Source organism: Ctenocephalides felis, unplaced genomic scaffold (assembly GCF_003426905.1).
Source record: "Ctenocephalides felis isolate EL2017-DRISC unplaced genomic scaffold, ASM342690v1 CF-g0.4_SCAFFOLD_01886, whole genome shotgun sequence".
Classification (NCBI taxonomy): Eukaryota; Metazoa; Arthropoda; class Insecta; order Siphonaptera; family Pulicidae; genus Ctenocephalides; species Ctenocephalides felis.
Genome location: NW_020538040.1, coordinates 1,745,379 through 1,768,012, shown reverse-complemented (window position 1 = coordinate 1,768,012; position 22,634 = coordinate 1,745,379). Strand labels below are relative to the sequence as shown.

The following is a 22,634-nucleotide window of genomic DNA, read 5'->3' as shown; positions in this document are numbered from 1 at the left end:
TAATAATATTACATAACAACTCTCTTATCTATCTTATCTCTTATCGTCTTGTGATTTCCACGCCCACAATAATGATTCTCTACAAAATAATTTCCTCGTGATTATTTATTGTCTTATCTTACAGTTAATAATTAGACAAATGCTTATCTTTAAATAAAATTTGCTTATCAGGCAAGAATTCCGCGCGAGGAAATTGAAAAGTCTGCAAAGATAAGATGGAGTTCATTTTTGTACTTTGTTGCATGGCAACAAAAATTGTTTGATTGATTGATTATAATAATTTTATGGACTTATTCTCAATTAACGTAACATATATATTGTATAATAAACTCAAATAAAACGTCGATGTTGTCTTAGCCATGTATTATTAATTAGTTTTACATAATAATAAAGAATAAAATGAAAAGCTCAAAATGGCGGGCCCCTACCATTTTTGGTTATTTGTAAAAGCACACCGTTAGATGGGCACATAATTATTTATATTTTATCCATATTCCCGCCCGATGCGCAAGCATCCGTCATTATATAAATTTTCATGTCATTTTACAAAAAAATCAAAAACGTTAATAATTTGTTTGAAAACATAAAATTCTATAAATGTATACTCATAGTATATACTTTTAAGAATACTATACTAAAATTTCAGTCCTTAACTATATATAGTGCAGCCGGTATAAATTCTTAAAAACGAGAATATTTTATATGCAAAATTTTAGAAATATGTCAAAAACTTTACTAATTTCTTAAAAAACAATAAAATTTAAGTATGTACACTTGTAGTATATACTTTTAGCAATAACATACTAAAATTTCAACCCTTAACTATATATAATACAGACGATATAAATTTTATTATAAACTTAATTGAAACGCTGATGTTGCCTCAGCCATGTATTATTAACAACTATATTTTACATAAAAATAAAGAATAAAATTAAAAGCTCAAAATAGCAAATCAAAAAGTGTCCCTACCAGGTTTTGGTTATTTGTAAAAGCACACTGTTAGATGGCGACATAATTATTTATATTTTATCCATATTCCCGCCCGATGCGCAAGCATCCGTCATTACATAAATTTTCATGTCATTTTACAAAAATGTCAAAAACGTTAATAATTTGTTCGAAAACATAAAATTCTATAAATGTATACTCATAGTATATACTTTTAAGAATACTATACTAAAATTTCAGTCCTTAACTATATATAGTACAGCCGGTATAAATTCTTAAAAACGAGAATATTTTATTTGCAAAGTGATTCCATTGGCGGACAAAATTTTAGAATTATGTCAAAAACTTTACTAATTTCTTAAGAAACAATAAAATTTAAGTATGTACACTTATAGTATATACTTTTAGGAATAAGATACTAAAATTCCAGCCCTTAACTATATATAATATAGACGATATAAATTTTTAAAACTAGGGTATTGATATTTGAAGTTAATATGTGCAAGACAAATTTGAAAGTGACAAAGTTTTATAAATTGTCAAAAAACTTCAATAATTTGTTTGAAAGCATAACAATGTAAATGTGTACACTTATTGTATAATAAACTTAAATGAAACGTCGATGTTGTCTTGGCCATGTGTTATTAACAACTATATTTTATATAATAATAAAGAATAAAATGAAAAGCTCAAAATGGCGGGTCAAGTCAAAATGGCGGGTCCCTACCATTTTTGGTTATTTGTAAAAGCAGACCGTTAGATGGCGACACAATTAATTATATTTTATCCATGAATGTTTTTGCTTTTCCCAGTTCACCTATTTTATTTTGACAAGTTATAGTCATCTATACCCATGGCCTAAAATGTTTTAAGAGTTTCGTATTGACGTTTGTGAAATTTTTGGGTTTTTCTTATAAGATTTATCTTTTGAGTTCGTTGTTTGTGCCATCAATGCAAAGTTATCGTTTGATAACACTATTAATAAGTACATACTTCTAAAACAAAGTACCAATGATAAGATTTGTCCCTTGAAGGTAAAGTGTATTTATTTATTAATTCGATTTTCAAGTTCTTTATAATTCCAAAAGGTTGTCGTTTCAGATAACGAAAATACATTTTTTGGCATCGATTTCAAAGTTTAAATTGATATCAATGTCGCAGGTATGATTAAAATCGTCGCATTTTTTTGTTATCGATCATTTGTTTATATAATAAAATGTCTGTAATGTTATGTCTATTATGTGTGCGATTCGAATTAGTTAATTGCAATTTGCATTTGCAATTTTTGCACGGACTGCAATTTTATGTAAATGATTTTATCGACTACAAATTGATAAAATTATATTTTATAATAAAATTTGGAGTTTTGCATTTCTATATTTTCCGACAATTTTTTAATAATATATAATTTCATTATTATTTCCAGATGAATTTAAATGAAACCGAAATGCGCGACACTGCGGCCCGAATCTGTCGCGACTATTTAACAGGCGCCTGGAGGACAGTCAAACCGCAGGATTTATTGTTCAAGAGAATCAGGTAAAGGATAATATATATATATATATATATATATATATATATATATATATATATATATATATATATATATAATATATGTATAAGGATTTCCATCATATGCTTTATTCTTATCCCACTTCTGCGTTTAGAAATTACATCGAACATTCATAGAGGCGCGCGAGTGTCCATGGTTTGAGTCTTAGATAATTGTGGTTTGCAGAAATAATAAATTTACAGATAGACTTACACGTTATTTATGATAATTAAAAAAAATGTTATTGCCATAAATTCAGACTTCTAATTTTATGTTTTTTCTTCCAAAGTTCAAGTCATTCTGAATCGTTTGAGACCCAAATTTGTCTTATAATGAAACGTATAATATAATAATTTTATAAATAAATTTATAATATAATTTCTAATGTTTTATATGATGATGTAAATAATAAAATACGTTTCTATCCCACTTCCGCGCTTAGTAATTGTATAAGACGCTTATAGAGGCGCTCGATTGTCGCATATCTCGTACTAGGTTTAAGCCTTAGATAATTGTGATTTATGGATAAAATAAAGACAAAAATAGATATGTTCGTGATATATAAGAATGAAAGGTTGTTTGTTTTCGACAGAAAATCCCGTCTTGACTATTTTATGTTTCTTCCTCGACGTTTCAAGTCATTCAGAATCGTTTGAGACGAAAATCGGAAGCTGTATTAGTTGGTTTGAGTCCTAGATATTTGTGGATTACATACAGAAATAATGCATTTATAGAAGGACTTACAAGGTAGTAATTTAAGAACAAGAAATTTCTTTTCGCCAGAAAATCCTCACGCGTTTCTTTCGACGTTTCAAGTCATTCTGAATCGTTTGAGACGAAAATCGGAACCAGTATTAGTTGGTTTGGGTCAGAGATAACTTTATAGAAAGACTTACAAAGTAGTAATTTATGAACAAGAAATTTCTTTTTGCCAGAAAATCCTACTTGCTAACTTCAAGTTTTTTTCTCGATGTCTCAAGTCATTCTGAATCGTTGGAGACTAAGAGTATGCGTGTTATGTAAAGGGAATGAATATTATAATAATTTTATAAATACATTTGTAATAAAATTTCTAATGTTTTATATATATGTTGTGAATAGTAAGCTACGTTTCTATCCCGCTTCTGCGTTTTGTAATTAAAAGAATCCCTCATAGAGGCGCTCGAGTGTCGCATCTCTTATACTAGGTTTAAGTCCTAGATAATTGTGGTTTATGGAAATAATAAAGATAAAAACAGATATATTCGCGATATTTATAATTATCAAAAGTAGTAGTAGTAGTAGTAGTGTAGTAGCTTATGTTTTCGACAGAAAATTCGTTTTGCTTATTTTATGTTTTTTCCTCGACGTTTCAAGTCATTCTGAATCGTTTGAGACCAATATTGGAAACAGTATGCGTGTATATGTAAATGGAATGAATTTTAAAATAATTTTATTAATAAATTTATAATATAATTTATGACAAATTGTTACAATTGTTAGTAATAACACGAGTGTTGAGGTTTAGGTCTTAGATAATTGTAGTTTGTGTATGTACTAATAATAATAATGGGATGAACTTTTTGTTTTGTCTTAAAAAGCTTTATATAAAAGTGTAACATTCTTAGAAATATCGCGTTTGTTTTCACTCTCTATATTGATCGACGCCGATTCGTACTGCCACAGCACTCCCCTTCTAGTGACGTGGTCAGGGAAAATTTTGTTTATCAAATTTAAATTATATGTATATTAGGGTGGTCCTTAATGTGGACATTTTCAAATTTTCTTGCTCCCAGGGCTCAAATGATTCCAAATTGATAAACAACAATCTTCTGAAAGATTTAGCTCTTAATATTTACGTTTAGATAGAGCGCAATTCAATCAAAGTTTTGTATGGAAATGACATGAAATTTTTTTCAAAAATTTTAAAAATGTTTTTAGATATAATTTAGCAAACAAATGAATGAGTTTTATTCAAAATTCGACGCTTTACAAAACAAATTATAAAAAACCTGTTTTGCAAAGCGTCGCATTTTTAATAAAAAATTACACGAATTTTCACTTCTAATTCATTTGTCGCTAAGTTTTTTCTTTTCAAAATATTTTCCATATGAAATGTATATAATGCAACTCTAAAATTTTAAAATTCTATTTAATAAATCATATTCCTTATAATTATATTGTTAAGTTTGTTGAGTAAGCTAATTGTAAGTTGAAATGATATTTGCGAGCAGCGAGTTTGCTAGAATTGTTGTTATCTTTATTGTTTATATATATATATATATATATATATATATATATATGAATAAATAAATAAATAAAACTTTATCTCGAGTGACTACAATAAAGTGGATCACATGATGGGTATTAGTTTTATCGCAATTAGCAAGAACTTAATCAATGTCTTTTCATTTGTATATATATATATATATATATATATATATATATATATATAAATCTATATATATATATATATATATATATATATATATAAATCTATATATATATATATATATATATATACATTATAATTATATTATATTTTTGCTTATTGAATATCGTTGAGAAATTGCGACTTAAGAATTCTCTCTATATGTTGCTTTAGAGCAGTTTTATTGATACATAATTTCACTCTCTTAAAATTCATATTTTTTATATTTATTGTAATATTTTTCTCTAATGTTTGGTCTTTCTTTAGAAATTATAATTTAAAATAACGTTTCCCTAAAATTTAAAAAATATTTCATATTATTTTTTTTTGAATTCAACATATTTCTGTTATATCAAATTTAGCACCTCTTTTTTATTCAAAGTTTTGCACCTCTCTCTATGGAATTTCAATAAAATTTTTCAAAACTCAGCAGTTTTCTGCTACAAATAGTAGCATCTTTTTTCATTCAGCATTCTTTTTACAAGAATTCTAGATTTTTTTTCTTATATTCAGCATCTTTTTCTTCATATACAACATTCTGCTCCTAAAAGCATCTATTTTTTCTAAAATTTAGTTATTTCTTCTTTAAAATTCAATATAGCAAATTTTTCTACTAAAATAATAAAAAGTAACTTTGTCTTCTGAAAGTTGCTAACCCGTTCTCCTAATATTCAGCATCCCTTTCTCTCAATTTTTAGCATCCTTTTTCTTGAAATTCAGCTACTCTTTTTTAACTACTAAACTTTTGTCTACTAAAATTTAGCAACTCTTTTTCTTAAATGTCGCAACCTCTTTTCTTTCCTTTAAGAATTAGCAACTTTTTTCTCCAAAAACTCTTTATAGCATTCCTTTTTTTTGCGAACTTAGCATCTCTTTTTCTTTAAAATTCAGCATCTCCTTCTTCTAAAATTCTGCTGTTTTTTTCTTTAAAGTTAGCTTTTCTTTTCCTACAAAATTTACGATCTTTTTCATCTAAAATTAAGCACCTCTTTGTCTTCAAAATTCATTATCTCTACCTCCTTCTAAAGTTCTACATCTTTTTCTGAAAAAATCAGAATTTCTTTTTCTTGTAAATTAACCATCTCTTTTTCTTTAAAATGCAGCATCACCTAAAAGATATATTAAAATTTCTCTTAAATTTTAGTATATACTTTCCTTAAAATTCAATACATCTTTTATTGAAATTCAGCAATTCTTTTCTTAAAATTTAGCTGTTTTTTTAAAATTCTGTTGATTTCAGAAACTTTTTGCTACCAAAATTTAGTTTCTCTTTCTCAGTATTTGTTTTACTATAAAATTTAGAACATTTTTCTTCTAAATTCTACACCTTCATGTGAAAAATCAGCATTTTTTTCTCCTAAAATTCAGCATCCAAAGAAAGCATCCCTTAAAAGATAGCATCTTTTTTTATAAAATTAAGCATCTCTTCTAAAATTTGCGTTTTACTCCAAAAATTCTATATTTTTTTCTCCTGAATTTTAGCGACCATAATTCAGCATTTCTTTTTCTTAAAATTCAGCTATTGTTTTCTTTAAAACTTTAAAATTGCATCCAAGTTTTTTCTACTAAAATTTAGTAACTCTTTTTCCTAAAATTCACTGCAACACCTTTAAGATTCAGCAATTCATTTTTTTAAAACTTTTCTCAAAAATTCAGCATCTTAAAAATTTAGCAATTCTATTTTAAATTTAGAAACTTTTTAAAATTCAGTATCATTTTGATATTAGGTAAGTTTTCCTTAAAATTCAGAATCTCTTCCTCCTGAAATTCAACAATTCTTTTTAAAAAATATGCATATCTTTCTCCTAAAATCCTACAACTGTTCTTTAAAATTTAGCATTTGTCCTAAGATTTAGCAATTTTTTAAGATTCAACAATTTTTTAGCCTCAGGACTCTTTTAGCTTAACTACTCTTCTCTAAGATTCAGCTACTCTTTCCATTTAATACTTACCATTATCTTTCTAATTAACATTCTACATCTTTTTCTTTTTAAAATTCAGCATCTTTTTCTTTAAAAATTCAACATCAATTTCTTCTAAAATTCGCCAACACTTCTATAAGAATTCATCAAATTTTAATCCAGTATTTTTTTTATCAAATTCACAATTAACAATGATGCGCGGATTTGTCCAATAAAAACGTTCTAACCGCGTTTTGACCTCAGATTACAAAAACTTTTTTTTGCAAAAAAAAAAACAAATAACAAAGCTATAAATGTGTAACGACAATCTTGTATTTGTTATTAAATTATATTTATAGAACCAGAAGGTTGCAAAATCTTGAACTTTTCATATATTATGTAAAGATAAACAAACAAAACGATATAATTAAATTAAAACAAAATTAATTTATGAATTATACAGTCTATTTTTGTTAATTATCGACATAATTTAAAAAAGGGAAATAGATAGTTAACTTTGTCTATTTTTTGTTGATACGTAAATAATTGATTGAGATAACGATAGATGCGCTAGTGGTAGTAAAAGATGCAGAACTCCTTATAAAAGGTTTACTTCCTAGATAATTTTAGTTTATTTAATGAGGTTATTAATATGACATCATGCAGTAGCGATGTTCATTGTCAGTTGAAAATATAGATCACATCATGTGTTTCCAATTAAAAATACCCATGTTTATTTCGGGCACTGCGGTGTGAAAAGGCAATGGTAATGGACAATATCTCACACTATTCTTTCCTGAATTCAGTTCATGTGTAGTACTACCCTTTATTATCCTATATATAAAATTCTTCTGTAACTATGTATGAATGTATAATCCTCCTAAACTATAATTCGGATTTTCATGAATCTTCCTGAAGTTTGTTCGAGAAATTTTCTAGAATTTTTAGATGCATAGAAATATAGTTAGATAGAAATAAATGGAAAAAAATTACAAAAAAACCGCTTATCATTGTTTGCCCTTGAAAATATTTAAGGCATGGTTTGACATTAAAACAAATGAAGACCGCCATTTGCCGAACATTCCTATTCACTTATAGGCTAACGTAATATTAAAATATAATAAATTCATGATTATGATTAAGGAAAATGTAATGTCTACATTATTATTGCCGAAAAGCAGCTGAGTTGTGCCAAAAATTAAAATAATGCAATAAAATAGAGTCAACATGCGTCTGACAAGTGAAGCCAGTTCAATGTGATTACATACCCTATATTAAAATTCAATTTGACAGATTATTATTTTTTAACTAAATGTTAAAGAAAAATTAAAAGCGTTATTTGCTAATATCTTCAGAAATATACATTTTAACAAAAATAATGAAATGACCAAAATTATATATATTAATATTTTAATAAATCACTGTTTTATAGTGTTCTAGGAACAATATTAAGCTAGATATGAAATGGGGTTTTATAGTCCTCAAAATAAGCTTTAAAATAAGTATTTCTGCGTGTAAAATGAGTGACCTATCATGCAAATAAAAGACGCATACAATTTCATTTGAATCAAATAGTTTATGAGTGCCATTTCCACGAAAATTAAAAATAATTGTATTCCATCTAGAATTAACTTGGTTTAAGAGATTTTGATGGATTCTAGAAAATACTATAACTTTAGTACAAACGATTTTCAAAAAACTCATGATTTTATGAAAAAATCTATTAAAAAAATAACCAATTTCTCACTATTATATCTCTGAAATTTTTAGTTTTTTTGTGACTAATTATTTTTTTTATTATTTTTTTGTTACACAAATATTGATAGAGTCCAACCAGAGTGTCGTTCGAGCCCTTTAACCCTTCGCCGTTTCAAAATAAGATAATTTAGGGTAAAATTTATTATAGAGAAAGTTGTAGGTCATTTAATCACCTTTAAAATAGTATATTACAAGTTCTGATAAAATCACAATTAAAAGAGTTATAATCGAATTCATACCGGCGGGGGTGTTGAAGGAGTGCAAATTGTTTTCACTTTTAAACTTAAGATTAAGATTAGCCTATTTCCAAAATATCAAGCAAATTGGAGCATAGTAAAAAAAAATCGCAGAGCACACGCTTTTTTTCTCTCTATTTACTGCAATAATTTTGTTGATCGTAGGTTGAATAGAGCACATGTGAACAAAATTTGACAAATTAATTCACTTCAAATATGAACTTAAGTAATAATGTATATTGAATTATTGGTGAGAAAAATGTAATTTAGATATGGAAATTGAGAATCATAATTTTATTTGAAGCAGTTCTACATTTAACATCACTCATATATTAGTGTAAATAGTAATTCGAAAAACAATAATTATTATTTTTAACTGAACGGTGTAAATATTAGTATAGGATATTAAAAAAATGTAGATGTGGGTACAGGACAACGTTTGTCGGGTCATCTAGTATATTTATATTAATTTCCAACTAATTTCTTGTATTTTATCCAGTGGTGGCCTCTCAAATTTCCTCTACCACGTCGCCCTTCCAGAGTCAGCAGTAGTCGAACATTCTGAACCATCTTCGGCACCATCTTCGGGTTCTGTCACCGCCAACCACCAGAACGGTTACCACCAAAACGGTGACCACATCGATACCAGTTTTGCTTCTAAATATAGCGAAAACTTTTTGAGGAGATCCTCCGACGAAGACTTGCTGAAAACTTTTAATGATGAGAGTGGATACTGGTAAGGAGAAGAATTTTATCTATCTCTTATATCATTTGATATATTCTTTTTATTGAGTTATGGCAAGGTCATGTTGTGCTCCGAGTTCCATATACATTTTAGTTCTGAATCATCATACTGAATATTGAAACTCTATCTATCTCTTATATTATTCAACATATTTTTTTTATTATGTTATGGCAAGGCCATGTTATGCTCCGAGTTTCATATACATTTTAGTACTGAATCATCATACTGAATATTGAGACTCTATCTATCTCTTATATTATTTAATATATTCTTTGTATTGTGTTATGGCAAGGCTGAATCGGTTAAAATGTCCATGTGGTTGCTGTTCATTCAGGCGTATTTTGCGTCACTTGCAACGTCATTCGTATGTTATGAACTTAATATCTTTTTTTTTTATTTCACTTTATTTTAGCAATCAGAAATACAAAATTAATTTCTATGAACTAAACTGTACATTTAAATAAGTATCATATTATATAAGACTAGCAAACTCGACGAACTCCGTTTCGCCACCAGATGGTTTCGTGAGAAAGATGAAGAAATTTTTTGTTTGTTTTATATTTGAAAAGGAAAAAATTGATTTTATTATACAACAGTAATGAATTTATTTCGATTACAAAAATGAAGTGTTTTTTAGTTGAACTTCTCTAAGTAAATGAAAGTGAATCCGCAAATTATCCGTTTCATTGAAGTGCTCTTTGGTAAACCACATTTTTTGTTTTTTGGTCTGACGTTAACACAAACAAAGCGGATGGATTTCCAACTCGTATAACTGCCCATGTGAAAAACAATGATTTTCTAAATAATCTATTTGAAATTTATCCCGCAAACACTAAGCGATTGGCCTTGAGACTTGTTAGTGCGAACTGGAAATTGGAATCGTGCACCACTAATTTTCTTAGCTATAAACCTTGCGGAGCCCGAGACCTTTACAACGAATGCAAAATTGTTAAAATCGGTTCATGCGTTCTTGAGTTATATCGTCAGGAAGGACAATCCGACTTATTTTTATATATATGTAGATAATTCAGTGATAAATCTTACTTAGTTTACATGCCTAATGTCTAACATAGTTTTTTTTTATATTTTAAGTTAAATTTTATATGTCAACCTTATTAATGCGCCTGACTGAATACCAACCGCATGACTGTTATTCAATTCAATTTTTGTATCGAAAGTTCTTTATAACGTGGCCTTGCCATAATATTTGTCTGTTATGCAGCCGAATAGGTTAGTTAGTAGAGTCTTTTTTTGTTTTTTGATGTTTTTTTTATATTTTTTAGCCTGAAAGAGGAGTATAACCTGGACACTTTAAGCGATAGTTCCGATAGTGAAGAATGTGGTTTTCAGGGTGAACCTCGACAGGTTCTTCTAAGGATATATGGGCAGATTCATGGCGATCAGGCAGTCGAGGTGAATAATAGTGAATAATGAATGATGAATGGAATTAAATAGCATTTTAATTCTATATTGGATATTAACCCTTTCGTTATGAGAGTGTTTTGCGTAAGAGTGACCCCATAAACCGTTAAAGCAATTTTTTACACAAAAGATAAGATTTTTCATTCATAATCGATAAAAATTCTCAAAAGTATTCTCAAAAATTTAACTCACAATCAGAGTAATAAATATTGAAGTAATACACTGGCGTGTCATCTATAGGGCGACACACGTACACACAGGTCGTTAAGCGAATGCCGCTTTCTTAGCGAAAGGGTTATGTTATCATTCTTTTTTAATTTTTAAAATTTCTGCGCGGTTTCTGCTTTCAAATTTTATGCTGTTTGTTTCAACTTTTTTCTGTAAATGCTCTGTTTTCACATTTTTGTAATTTTGCAATTTGTTTTTCAAATTCAGTTATTCTTGCTATAATATTTTCCGCCTATGTCTTTTTTGCTAATTCTAGTAATTTTTTTAGACTTTTTTGCAGTTTGTGATTTTAAAAAATAAAGATTTTTAACTTCCCGTAGGGTAAGTTATAGTAATCGCAAAAAAAACGAAAATGAAAATTTTTATATATCTTTACTTTTCAAATGCTTCTGAACATTTGGATATACCATAGAAAAAAAATTGATGTGTGTGTGTGTGCGGATACAAAATTTCGTCGACGATTTCAGGAACACCGATCAACCGATTTGAATAATTGAAAAAAAAACATTTTTATTCAAGTTTTTTTTTACAAAAAAGTAAATTTTTTTCAAAAATGTAAAATTTCTCGAAAATCTATTTTTTTCAGTTTAAACATTTTAATCGAAGTCTCAAAATATTATAGAGATTACAATATTTAAATTGCACATTATAATAAAATTTATATATTTTTTAGGCAATCATAACCGAAAGTGTAATCTTTACATTGTTAAGTGAAAGACGACTAGGACCTAAACTACATGGAGTCTTCCCTGGAGGAAGAATCGAACAATATATACCTGTAAGTAATAATACATATATATATATATATATATATATATATATATATATGTTTGTAACAAAACTAATTTTGACCAACAACATACTCGAAAGATCCAAAAAGCTATGTACATACATGCTAGGTCAGTCGATACAAAACAAATGCATATATAGAAGAAATTATAATAACGATATGACTAGAAAATGGATGGTATAGATATTATATATTAGTTAAATTAATTTTAACCTTAAACGATTCCCAACATGTTCGTCTAAACAAAATCAAATTATTGACAATATTGTGTTTAAAGATAAACCTTGCCTATGATGACCCTTTAAGTATTATTTATAAATATATTGATCAATTCAATTTTAATAATAATAGAGTTTAAATCCATTGTTATTATGCAAAACAGTACTACTTATTACTCTATTATTATTATAATTGAAATGATTAATATATTTATAAATAATACTGAAGGTGTCATTATCGGCTAGCTAAATCTACGAACATAATTTTTCAATAGTTTATTTTGGTTTAGTTGAAGTGATTTAAAAAACACATGATTATACTGTCTTCGAAAAGATTCTTCAGAAAATACACTGGTAATTTCACTAAAAAGCTGATTTAATACACAAATTTTGTTCAAATACTTAACATGTCTTCGAACACTTTTCTTTCAATTATAAAATGACATACAAATGCCTAATTATTCTTTAAAATTATTTAACTTAATAAACTTGATTGGAAAGTGTTGCATTTGTTAATAATTTATTAAGTTTATTAAGTAATATATAAAGTAATTATTATTCTTATTCTTAACTAAACTTTTTGTTTTTCAATACTTTTTGCAAATCGTAACATAAACTAGTTAATTTAAGAACAAAACAATTAATCTATTCACATGTTATGAAAATGATTATTTTACTAATGCATCATTTTAATTTTCTTGAAAAAATTTAAACATATTTTTGCATCATTGGGTAGTTTTGATAATTGATTTTTTAATTTAATAGATTAATAATGTAGATATAATAATAATATATTATGATTAAGAATAATATTTGCTACTAATATTAATATTTGCCAGTAATTGATAAATAAATTACAGTTGATATCTATTTAACATTAATATTTCAATTAAAATAATAATTAATTAATTCTTACAATTTGACAGTGGTCGCCATTTTTAATTTATTTAACATTAATTATATTTTAAAAATGATTGGACGTAAATTAAACATTAGAAGCACTTTTAAAATAAAATAATACTGTATAAAATAATACAGTACACTTCAATAGTAAGTAGTAATTCTACAGTAAAGAAATAGTTTATTATTTACAAGGAGTGCACCGGCCATTTTGTGCAACTGATTGAAAGTTTAAAACTAATACAAATAAATTGTTGTATTTACCTTTTGCTGCCATGTTATTCCAGAGCATAAACTAAAGACTAAAAGCACTTTTAACATATATAACACTAAAACACTTATACAGTATATAAAAGGATTATTAAATACAAAAAGCACAAAAAACATGTCTTCTAATGTCATTAGGACGAGGGGACGTAGATAGCCTCGATTGAAACGATAAAAACAAAATACAAATTCTTGTTTATAATATTGAATTTACTATGTTTTTATATGCACTAGTGTGTTTATTTATTTAATTAACTAAATAAGTATATTTATATAGTATAAAATTAATTGTCAAATACAAAATGTATGTTTTAAACTTTGTTATTATCGGACGTGTTCGTTCGTGTTCGGTTTTCGTCCGTCTGATTTTTGACCAATGGCAAGCAAGAAAGATGCAAATGTTCGTTTGCAACGAGGATAATAAAAAAACTAGTGGTGTATGGCATCGTGCTTTAAGGCAAATTGCTGGAACTTCCCTTACCGTAATAAAATATTCGAGAAGTTTCAAATATATTATTACAAATACTGTAACTTTTATTATTTTTGCTATCTTGTTATATCTGAGTAAATCAAATGTAAATCATAAATTAATATATCTCCAGAAAGAACATTAACAATCATTTCATTTCGAATTCAATTTTAAAAAAAAAAAATGTTGTCTAATTTACATAAAATTGAAAAAGTGATCCCGTACAGTTACAGTCTAAACGCATTTGCAAATAATTCTGTGCGACATTTTTACTTATACTGTGCTTAGCTTGGCGGCATTTTCACATTTTTCAATTTCAAAAAAATAGTTGCCTAATTTACACAAAATTGGAAAAGTGCTCAGTGCTCAATAAACAGTCTAAACGCACTCGGGTAAAGATTTGTACAAGAGTGGCGCTTAGACTCTGCTTAGCCTGGGTCATTTTTTCAATTTTTAATCTTTAATTGAAAATTAGAAACAATTTTTTTTCCAAGTGCAATTATTTTGTTGAAACAAGCAGAAAGTTCTTTGAATCATTTAAATCGGACGCTTATTTCTCGCAAAAACTACCATTTTTTTGCACATTTTTCTCGGTATCTCCGAAACTGCAGGGCCTACCTTTGCCAAAAACTAATAACTACTTTTCTCCGTCATTACGAACTGAATGGTTTTTGAATCGTACAAATAGGATGCTCCGTTCTCTCAAACACTCAATTTTCTGCACTCTTTGCTCCATATCTCCCTAACGGCTGAACCTACCTTTGCCAAAAACTAATCTGCACATCTCCCTATTAATAGGAACAGAATGTTTTTTTAACTGATTTTGAAATTGGTTAATCCTTGCTCACACACATCCATTTAGTTTCTGAGATATGCCTTCTAAAAATGTTCAGAAACCTTGAAAACGTCGAGAAATGCAAAAATTTTCATTTTCGATTTTCGGCCCATTACAATAACTACCCTACGGGAAGTTAATTAACGATTTTAATATTAAATTGACAAAGTTTGTGTGTACACCAAAATGCTTATTATTTAAATAATTATATTTGTTATTAAATAATTATATTTTTACACTAAGAAAATAGTAGGTAAATACAAGAAATACTAAAAAATACGACTTAAAAACAGTCGGATGTCATCGTACATGTTCGCTTTTTTCCTATCCAAGAACATATATGTAAATAAAAGCTAGGTCAGTCGACACACACAAAAAAAATATCAAAAAAGAAAACAATACGACTAGAAGCAAGATATCAAAGATACCATTTATTAATCGAAACAATTTTATTATTACAAATCTTCATCGACACCCAACATCTTCGAAAGACTACAAAGTGGTACTTACACACTTGCACGATACATTCACCAACAAGAATCTTCATCGATAACATTTTCCTCTCATTTATCGAGTCCAGTATTACTCTTGATAGCGATAACACATTCCTCACCACAAGACTTCAACACGGTACACAACATATCCTTGCCAGCCTCAAAATCACTACGAAGCTGCTGCCCGAGGTCCCCATCAGGAACTTTTAAGTCTTCTCGAAGATCACCAGTATCAGACATGAGGGTCAAGTAACCATCATCGATATCAGCAAGCTGGTAATCTTCTCGTTTAACATGGGGGACATCCATGTTGTGGGTGGATGGACAGACGTCTTCGTACTTTTTGCCATTAAAAATATGAATGCCTACCATATGGACTTTAGCGTGGCCGTGTTTACCTGTTTTGGAGGTCGACATCTCTACTATTTTGCAGGGACGTGATTTCAGCATTACGAAACCGTTTTTGCGAAGGGCTGAACATTGCATGGGGTAGGTTGCGGAGGCTCCGGAGTCGCCGGTATCGAAATGGGTCTCTTCCATCATATCCGCCATAATAAAGGATAATTGGGTAAAGGATCAGTTTGTAATGGAACTATAAACGTATCCTGCACTTTAACACAATTACAAACAAACTTAGTATTTATTTATTCACACTCACAATTAATCCGTGCAGTATGTAAACGCTAATCAATACGCATAAATGAATTTTTGGGACGTTTTATTTTAACATCACTTTATATTCTTATATATATATGCTTATTAAACACTATGTTTCTGTATCATTTATTATTAATTAAATAAACACACCGATGTACATACAAACTTTATAAATTCAGCAATACAAACGCGAACTTTTACGTTTGCATCCATTATTTGCGTCCTTCTTGCGTCCTTCTTGCGTCCTTCTTGCTTGCCATTGGCCAGCACCAGACGGCGAAAGCCGAACATACACGATGACACCCGAACCCTACGAGAGTTTTAAGACATGTTTTTATGTATTTTAAGTATTTAACAACCATTTTTTATTTTATAAGTATAATTATTTACTACTAAATATAATTATTTAACTAATAATAATATTTGTGTAAACAAAAACTTTGTTAATTTAATATAAACTTTTTTGTTAGCCTCGTTGCTAGAGACCATTCGCGTCTTTCTTGCTTGCTATTGGTCAGCACCAGGCGGAAAAAACCGAACGCGTCCGAGATTATTAAGACTTGTTTTTGTGTATTTTAAGTATTTAATAATCGTTTTTGAATGTAAAAGTATAATTATTTAATGATAAATATAATTATTTAACTAATAAACATACTGGTGTGTATACAGATTTAGTAAATTTAAAATTTACGTTCTTTAGTTTTATTATTGAATAATTTCTATTGGTCGGCACCAGACGGATCGAACCGAACACGTCCGATGATGTCCGAAGATGAAAGAGTTTTGAAAAGAACGTACTTTTACGTTTTTAATAATATTTTTTATTTTATAAATATACTGTGTTTTTTTATATATTTAAAGTTATTTTAGTGTTTAATGTACTTAGTGTTTAATTAATAACGTATCCCCTGATGGCAAATATCAATATATTCTTGAACGTGTAAAATTTCAATTAAAATTGTGCAAAATGGCGACACAACCGTCAATTGTCGGTATGTTAATTTATTATTTAATTAATAATTTAAAGTGTTAAATAGAATAAAACGTGCTTGGCAGAACCCTTTAAGATGTAAGATATTTTTTCTTAAAAATTTTACGCATCTTTTGGTTTTAAATAAATCATGCAAGGCTGAATAAATGATAAAAATGTCCAAAAGTAAAGAACAAGAGCTTCGAAATTTATTAATACTAGAAATGTTAATAAATTATTATAAATGTATTTCGAAATAACTCTACTGATGAACAAATTAAATATTGACCTGCAGGATTAAAAGAGAAAGCAAACTCAGTCTTAATAATTGAAGATAAAAAGGACTCTACTGACAAGCAAATTATTACTTGACAAAATGAGGAAAAAGGGAATCTACTGAAGAGCAAATTGTTTTTCGACTAAATAAGGATAAAAAGGACTCTACTGACGAGCAAACTATTGCTCGACAAAATAAGGATAAAAGGACTCTACTGACGAGCAAACTATTGCTCGACAAAATAAGAATAAGAAGGACTCTACTGACGAGCAAATTATTACTCGACACAATAAGGATAAGAAGGACTCTACTGACGAGCAAATTATTACTCGACAAAATAAGGAAAAAAAGGACTCTATTGACGAGCAAACTATATGATAATGATAAAAAGAACTCTACTGACGAGCAAACTGTTTCTTGACATGAGAAGAATAAAAAAAACTGTACTGACGCAAACTATATGAAAATAATAAAAATGACCCTGCTATTAGCAAATGAAACTATTTCTCGATATCATACAGATAAAAAGGACTCTAATTATAAGCGAACTGTTTCTGTGTATAAGAATAAATAGGGACTTTACTGACAAGCGAATGATAAACATAAAAAACGACTCTACTGACGAGCAAACACTTTTCCGACATTTTAAGGATTAAAAGAATTCTACTGGCGAGCAAACTGTTATTAGACGTGATAAGGATAAAAAGGATTTTACTGACGAGCGAACTGTTTCCAGACACAAGTATAAAAAGACTCTACTGACGAGCAAACTATTTTTTAATACGGAAAGGATATAAAGAACTCTACTGACGAGCAACATGAAAAAAAAAAACAAAAATGACGAGCAAAGAAATGATAAAGTGTATTCGCAATCTATCTTTGGGTCTTCTCCTTTTAACTAATGATTTACTAAATATTTGTTCTACCTTTTAATAAAAATTTTCTACCAATTAACGGCATGATAATAATAGACTCTTTATTTTATTTTTCTAGGCCCGTCCCCTTAGAACAAAAGAAATGAGCGACCCTGTCCTCTGCGTGAAAATCGCCGAAAAAATGTCTGCAATTCATTCGATGCACGTTCCACTTTCAAAAGAACCAGACTGGCTCTGGAAAACAATGAACAAATGGATAACAACTGCTGAAAATAATTTGGAAAGACACCAGATGAAGGTAATCACATCACATTAAAGTATTATTACTATTTATTCTTAAGACTAACTGACTAATTAGTCAGTAGAGTCCTTTTGTTAGAGAATTCCTAGCAGAAATTGCTGTCAGTAGAATCTTTAATTAATACATTCTTTTTTCTATTAGTTTGTCAGTAGAGTTCTTTTTGCAATTTTTTAATCTAAATATGTATTTTGTTCGTCAGTAGAGTCCTTTTCGAGTTTCTTATTTTAATTTGTTTGTCAGTATATTTCTTTTTTTCTTTTCAAGGTAACTAATCAGTTAGTTTTTCAGTAGAGTCTTTCTATTTTTTCCAATCAACAAGGTTAATTTGTTCGTCAGTAGAGTCCCTTTTGTAATTTTTAATCTATCTAATCTACGTCCTTTTCTACTTTATTATCTGCATTTTTAGTTTGCTCGTTCGTAGAGTCTGCACGTTAGTAGAGTCTCTTATCTATCTAGATTTTCAATTTGCTCGTCACTAGAGTCCTTTTTCTAGTTTTTCATCTAAACATTTTCATCTACAATTACAATTAAACTAAACAAGTTTAATTTGTTCGTCAGTAGAGTTCCATTTGTAATTTTCTATCTAGATGTTAAGTTTGCTCGCCAGTAGAGTCCTTTTGTAATTTTCTCTCCAGATATTTAATTTGCTCGTCAGTAGAATCCCTTTTCCTAATTTTGTATCTAGATTTTTAGTTTGCTCACCAGTAGATACTCTTTTATAATTTTCTGTCTAGATATTTCAGTTGCTTGTCAGTAGAGTCTCATTTTTATTTTCTATTTAATGTGCTCGTCAGTAAACTTCCTTTTTAATTTTGTTCTATTTTATACTTCTGAGAACAATATTTTAATAAATAACTTGAAAAATCAAAAAGGACGTTACTGACTAAGTAAGAACCTGAAAAGGACTCTACTGATGCTACCTCAAAAAGATTTGAATCATCTAAAAAACTCTCTGCTCGTATTGACAAAACAATTGCTTTTGAGGATAAAAAATTCCAACTTTTTTTTTTTATTTATCATAAAATATTTTTGTAATTTTGGATTAAAAAAAAAATTGAAGAAATTGAAAAAATTACCCAGGCTAAGCACAGTCTAAGCGCCACTCTGGTACAAATGCGCCACTCTGGTACTTACTCAAGTGCGTTTAGAGTGTTTATGTAATGGAGCACTTTTCCAATTTTGTGAAAACAAGAAAACTATTGAAAAATGTGAAAATGCCGCCATGCTAAGCACAGTATAAGTGAAAATGTCGCACAGAATTATTTGCAAATGCGTTTAGACTGTGTGTTTTCAATTTTGTGCAAATTAGGCAACATTCAATTTTTTTTGAAATTGTATTCGAAATGAAATGAGGATTGTTAATGTTCTGGAGATAAATTGATTTATGATTTATGATTTACATTTGATTTGTTCAGATATAACAATAAGATAGCAAAAATAATGAAAGTTACTGAAAGTATTTGTAATAATATATTTGAAAACGTTTAAAATTTCTCGAATATTTCATTACGGTACGGGAAGTTCCAGCAATTTGCCTTAAGGCACGATGCCATACACAACTAGTTATTAATTTAAATTACAATAATATTGTATTTACTATTTTACTATTACTATATTACTGTCTAATGTGGCATTCTATTAAAATTAAAAATTTAAGTTTGATCGTCAGTAAGGTCCCTTTATTTTACTTTTTTTTAGTTTGCTTGTCAGTAGAGTCCTTTCTTATATTTAGTTTGTCAAATCGTCAATAGAATATAAATTTTTAACTTTTTCTGCATTTGTTTATCAGTAGAGTTCTCTTATGATCTCAAATGATACTCTGCTAAAATAAAAAGTTTGGTCCTCAGTAGAGTTCCTGTTTTTTTTCAATTCAATTTGCTCGTTAGTAGAATCTCCTGTTAATGTTCTGGAGATTTGTTTATGATTTACTTTTGATTTGCTCAGATATAACAAACAAGATATCAAAAATAATGAAACAATTACACAGTATTTGTAATAATCTATTTGAAAACATTCAGTATTCCTCGAACATTTCGTTACGATACGGGAAGTTCCAGCAATTTGCCTTAAGGCACGATGCTATACACCCCACTAGTTTAAATCTATTATAAACCGAATAAATCTAATTTTATTTTTCCCTCAGGATGACCACGAATCCTCGACAGTCGACCACATCAGACAGATGAAACTTCGTTCCGAGATCGAATGGCTGAAGCAGTTCGTGCAGGGCTGCGGATCTCCAGTGGTTTTCTCACATAACGATATGCAGGAGGGTAATATATTATTGAGACAGACGAGACATCATACTAATAATTTGGAGGATACCGGTATACATGGGAAGGGCGTGCAGGTTGCCGATGTCGTCGTTGTCGAGAATAGTTGCGATGGAGTGGATAGTAGGAGTTATGTTGTAAGTAATAATAGTTATAATTTATAAGTTCAAAATAGAGCTCATAAGTAGAGTCCTTTTCATCATTTATCTAGTTGTGGGAAAATCAAGCAGGCTAGACATTTAGGAATAACAAAATCACTTGTCATATTTTCATATCATTAATTTTTATAATCAATAAATTTTATATATTTTTATACAAGTGGAGTTTATACTTCCATATTCATAACTACTTCCACATAGATTTCAAGTATAAGTTACTCGTAGAGTTTATTTTATGTCGAGTTTGATTTTGCTCGTCAGTAGAGTCCTTTTTGATTTTCTTTTATATTGCTCTTTGCCTTGATTATTGCTAGAATATATTTTTTATATTCTCTGAGTCTTCTTTTTATTTTCTGAGTCTTCTTTTTATTTTCTAGTCTGAAATTTAATTTGCTTTTAATTATTAAATTTAATATAGTTTGAAATTTTTGTCAGTAGAATTTACCTTTTAAATTCTTTAGCTAGATATTTATTTCTCTCGTCAGTAGATAGAGTTCTTCTTCATTTTTCTATCTATATATTTAGTTTGCTCGTCAGTAGAGTATCTTCTTTATCATCGCTTTTGATATTTATTTATCAGTAGAGTTCACTTTTTTAACTTGTTACCCAGATATTTAGTTTGCTTGTTTATCTTTAACAACGGTGTTTAATTTGCTTCTCAGCAGATTTTTAAATTTCTGTCTAAATAATTTTTTTTGTCAGTAGAGTCCAATAATTTTGTATCCAGTATTTAGTTTGCTTGTCAGTAGAGTCTTTTATTAATTTTTTATTCAGATATTTAGTTTGCTCAACAGTAGAGTCCTTTTTCTAATTTTCTGCTCAGATTTTAAATTTACTCGACAGTAGAGTCCATTTTTAATTTTTTATCTAGATATTTAGTTTCCTTGCGGCTATAGCCCTTTTGCCTCATTTTCTATCCAAATATTTATTCGCTCCTTTTCGCAGAATAGAGCCCTTTTCTCATTTTCTGCAAATATCTACTTTGTTCGTTGGTAGAGTTCAATTTTTATTTTTTTCATTGATAGTATATATTCCATGTATAGTCATTTTGGAATTTTATATTTATATGTTTAATTTGTATCCAATTTTCAAATTCTAATTTGTTCGTCAATAGAGTTCACATTTTTATTTTTTTTTATCTATATCTTTAATTTGCTCGTCAGTGGAGTTTACTTTCAATTCTCTAGTTGATATTTATTCATTCGTCAGTAGAGTTCTTTTTTATTTTCTTATCTATATATTTAGTTTGCTTGTCAGTAGAGTCCCTTCTTTATCATCGTACACTTTTTTAATTTGTTATCCAGATATTTGATTTGCTCGTCAGTAGAGTCATATTGCAATTTTCTAAATCAATATTTAATTTGTTCGTCAGTAGAGTTCACTTTTTTGTCTAATGTCAAAATTGTTTTCGTTTTCACATAGATTTTTAATTATTGAGACCACTTTTTATTTTTTACATCAATATTTGATTTGCTCGTCAGTGGACTCCTTTTCTTTCATTAATTTTATTTTGTCGTCTGTACAGTCCTTTTTTTCTTTTAATTTTAATTTGCTCGTCAGTAGAGTCCCATTCTACTCTAATTTTATTTGCTTGTCAGTAGAGTCCCTTTCTTCTTTCTATTTCAATTTGTTCGGCAGTAGAATCCCTTTTTTATATCGATTTTCTCATCAGTAGAGTCCTTTTCTTACCTTTATTTATTTAGATTTTTTCATTTGTTTTAGTCTGTTTGTCAGTAGAGTCCTTTTCTTTTTTATTCTACTTCGCTCGTCAGTAGAGTCTCTGTTTTTTTTCAATTGCTCATCAGTAGAGTCATATTCTTCTCTAATTTTTATTTTATCTCTGTAGTTCCTTTCTTATCTCTATATATTTAGATTCTTTTTATTTATTCTAGTTTGCTCGTCAGTAGAGTCCCTTTTTTATATCTTTTTTATTTCGATTTTAGAATT

At 28.5% G+C, this 22,634-nt stretch overlaps 2 protein-coding genes across 4 annotated transcripts in view; one reads left to right on the top strand and one right to left on the bottom strand.

The window, feature by feature from the left end:
• The window catches only part of LOC113378854 (choline/ethanolamine kinase), a 51,093-nt gene that overhangs the window by 15,622 nt on the left and 12,837 nt on the right, over positions 1 to 22,634 (top strand). For all 3 annotated transcript variants that reach the window (XR_003367228.1, XM_026619477.1, XM_026619478.1), the window contains exons 2-7: positions 2,378 to 2,490; positions 9,308 to 9,544; positions 10,837 to 10,966; positions 11,877 to 11,981; positions 18,074 to 18,253; positions 20,400 to 20,666. Coding sequence is in view for 2 of the 3 variants with exons in the window: in XM_026619477.1 (XP_026475262.1) it covers positions 2,378 to 2,490; positions 9,308 to 9,544; positions 10,837 to 10,966; positions 11,877 to 11,981; positions 18,074 to 18,253; positions 20,400 to 20,666 (1,032 nt within the window). In the remaining variant the exon portion in view is untranslated. The remainder of the gene's footprint in view (positions 1 to 2,377; positions 2,491 to 9,307; positions 9,545 to 10,836; positions 10,967 to 11,876; positions 11,982 to 18,073; positions 18,254 to 20,399; positions 20,667 to 22,634) is intronic.
• Positions 14,933 to 15,728, bottom strand: LOC113378855 (eukaryotic translation initiation factor 5A-like). The gene has a single exon (XM_026619480.1). It carries the CDS (start codon positions 15,726 to 15,728, stop codon positions 15,246 to 15,248), a length of 483 nt encoding a protein of 160 aa, XP_026475265.1. The 3' UTR covers positions 14,933 to 15,245.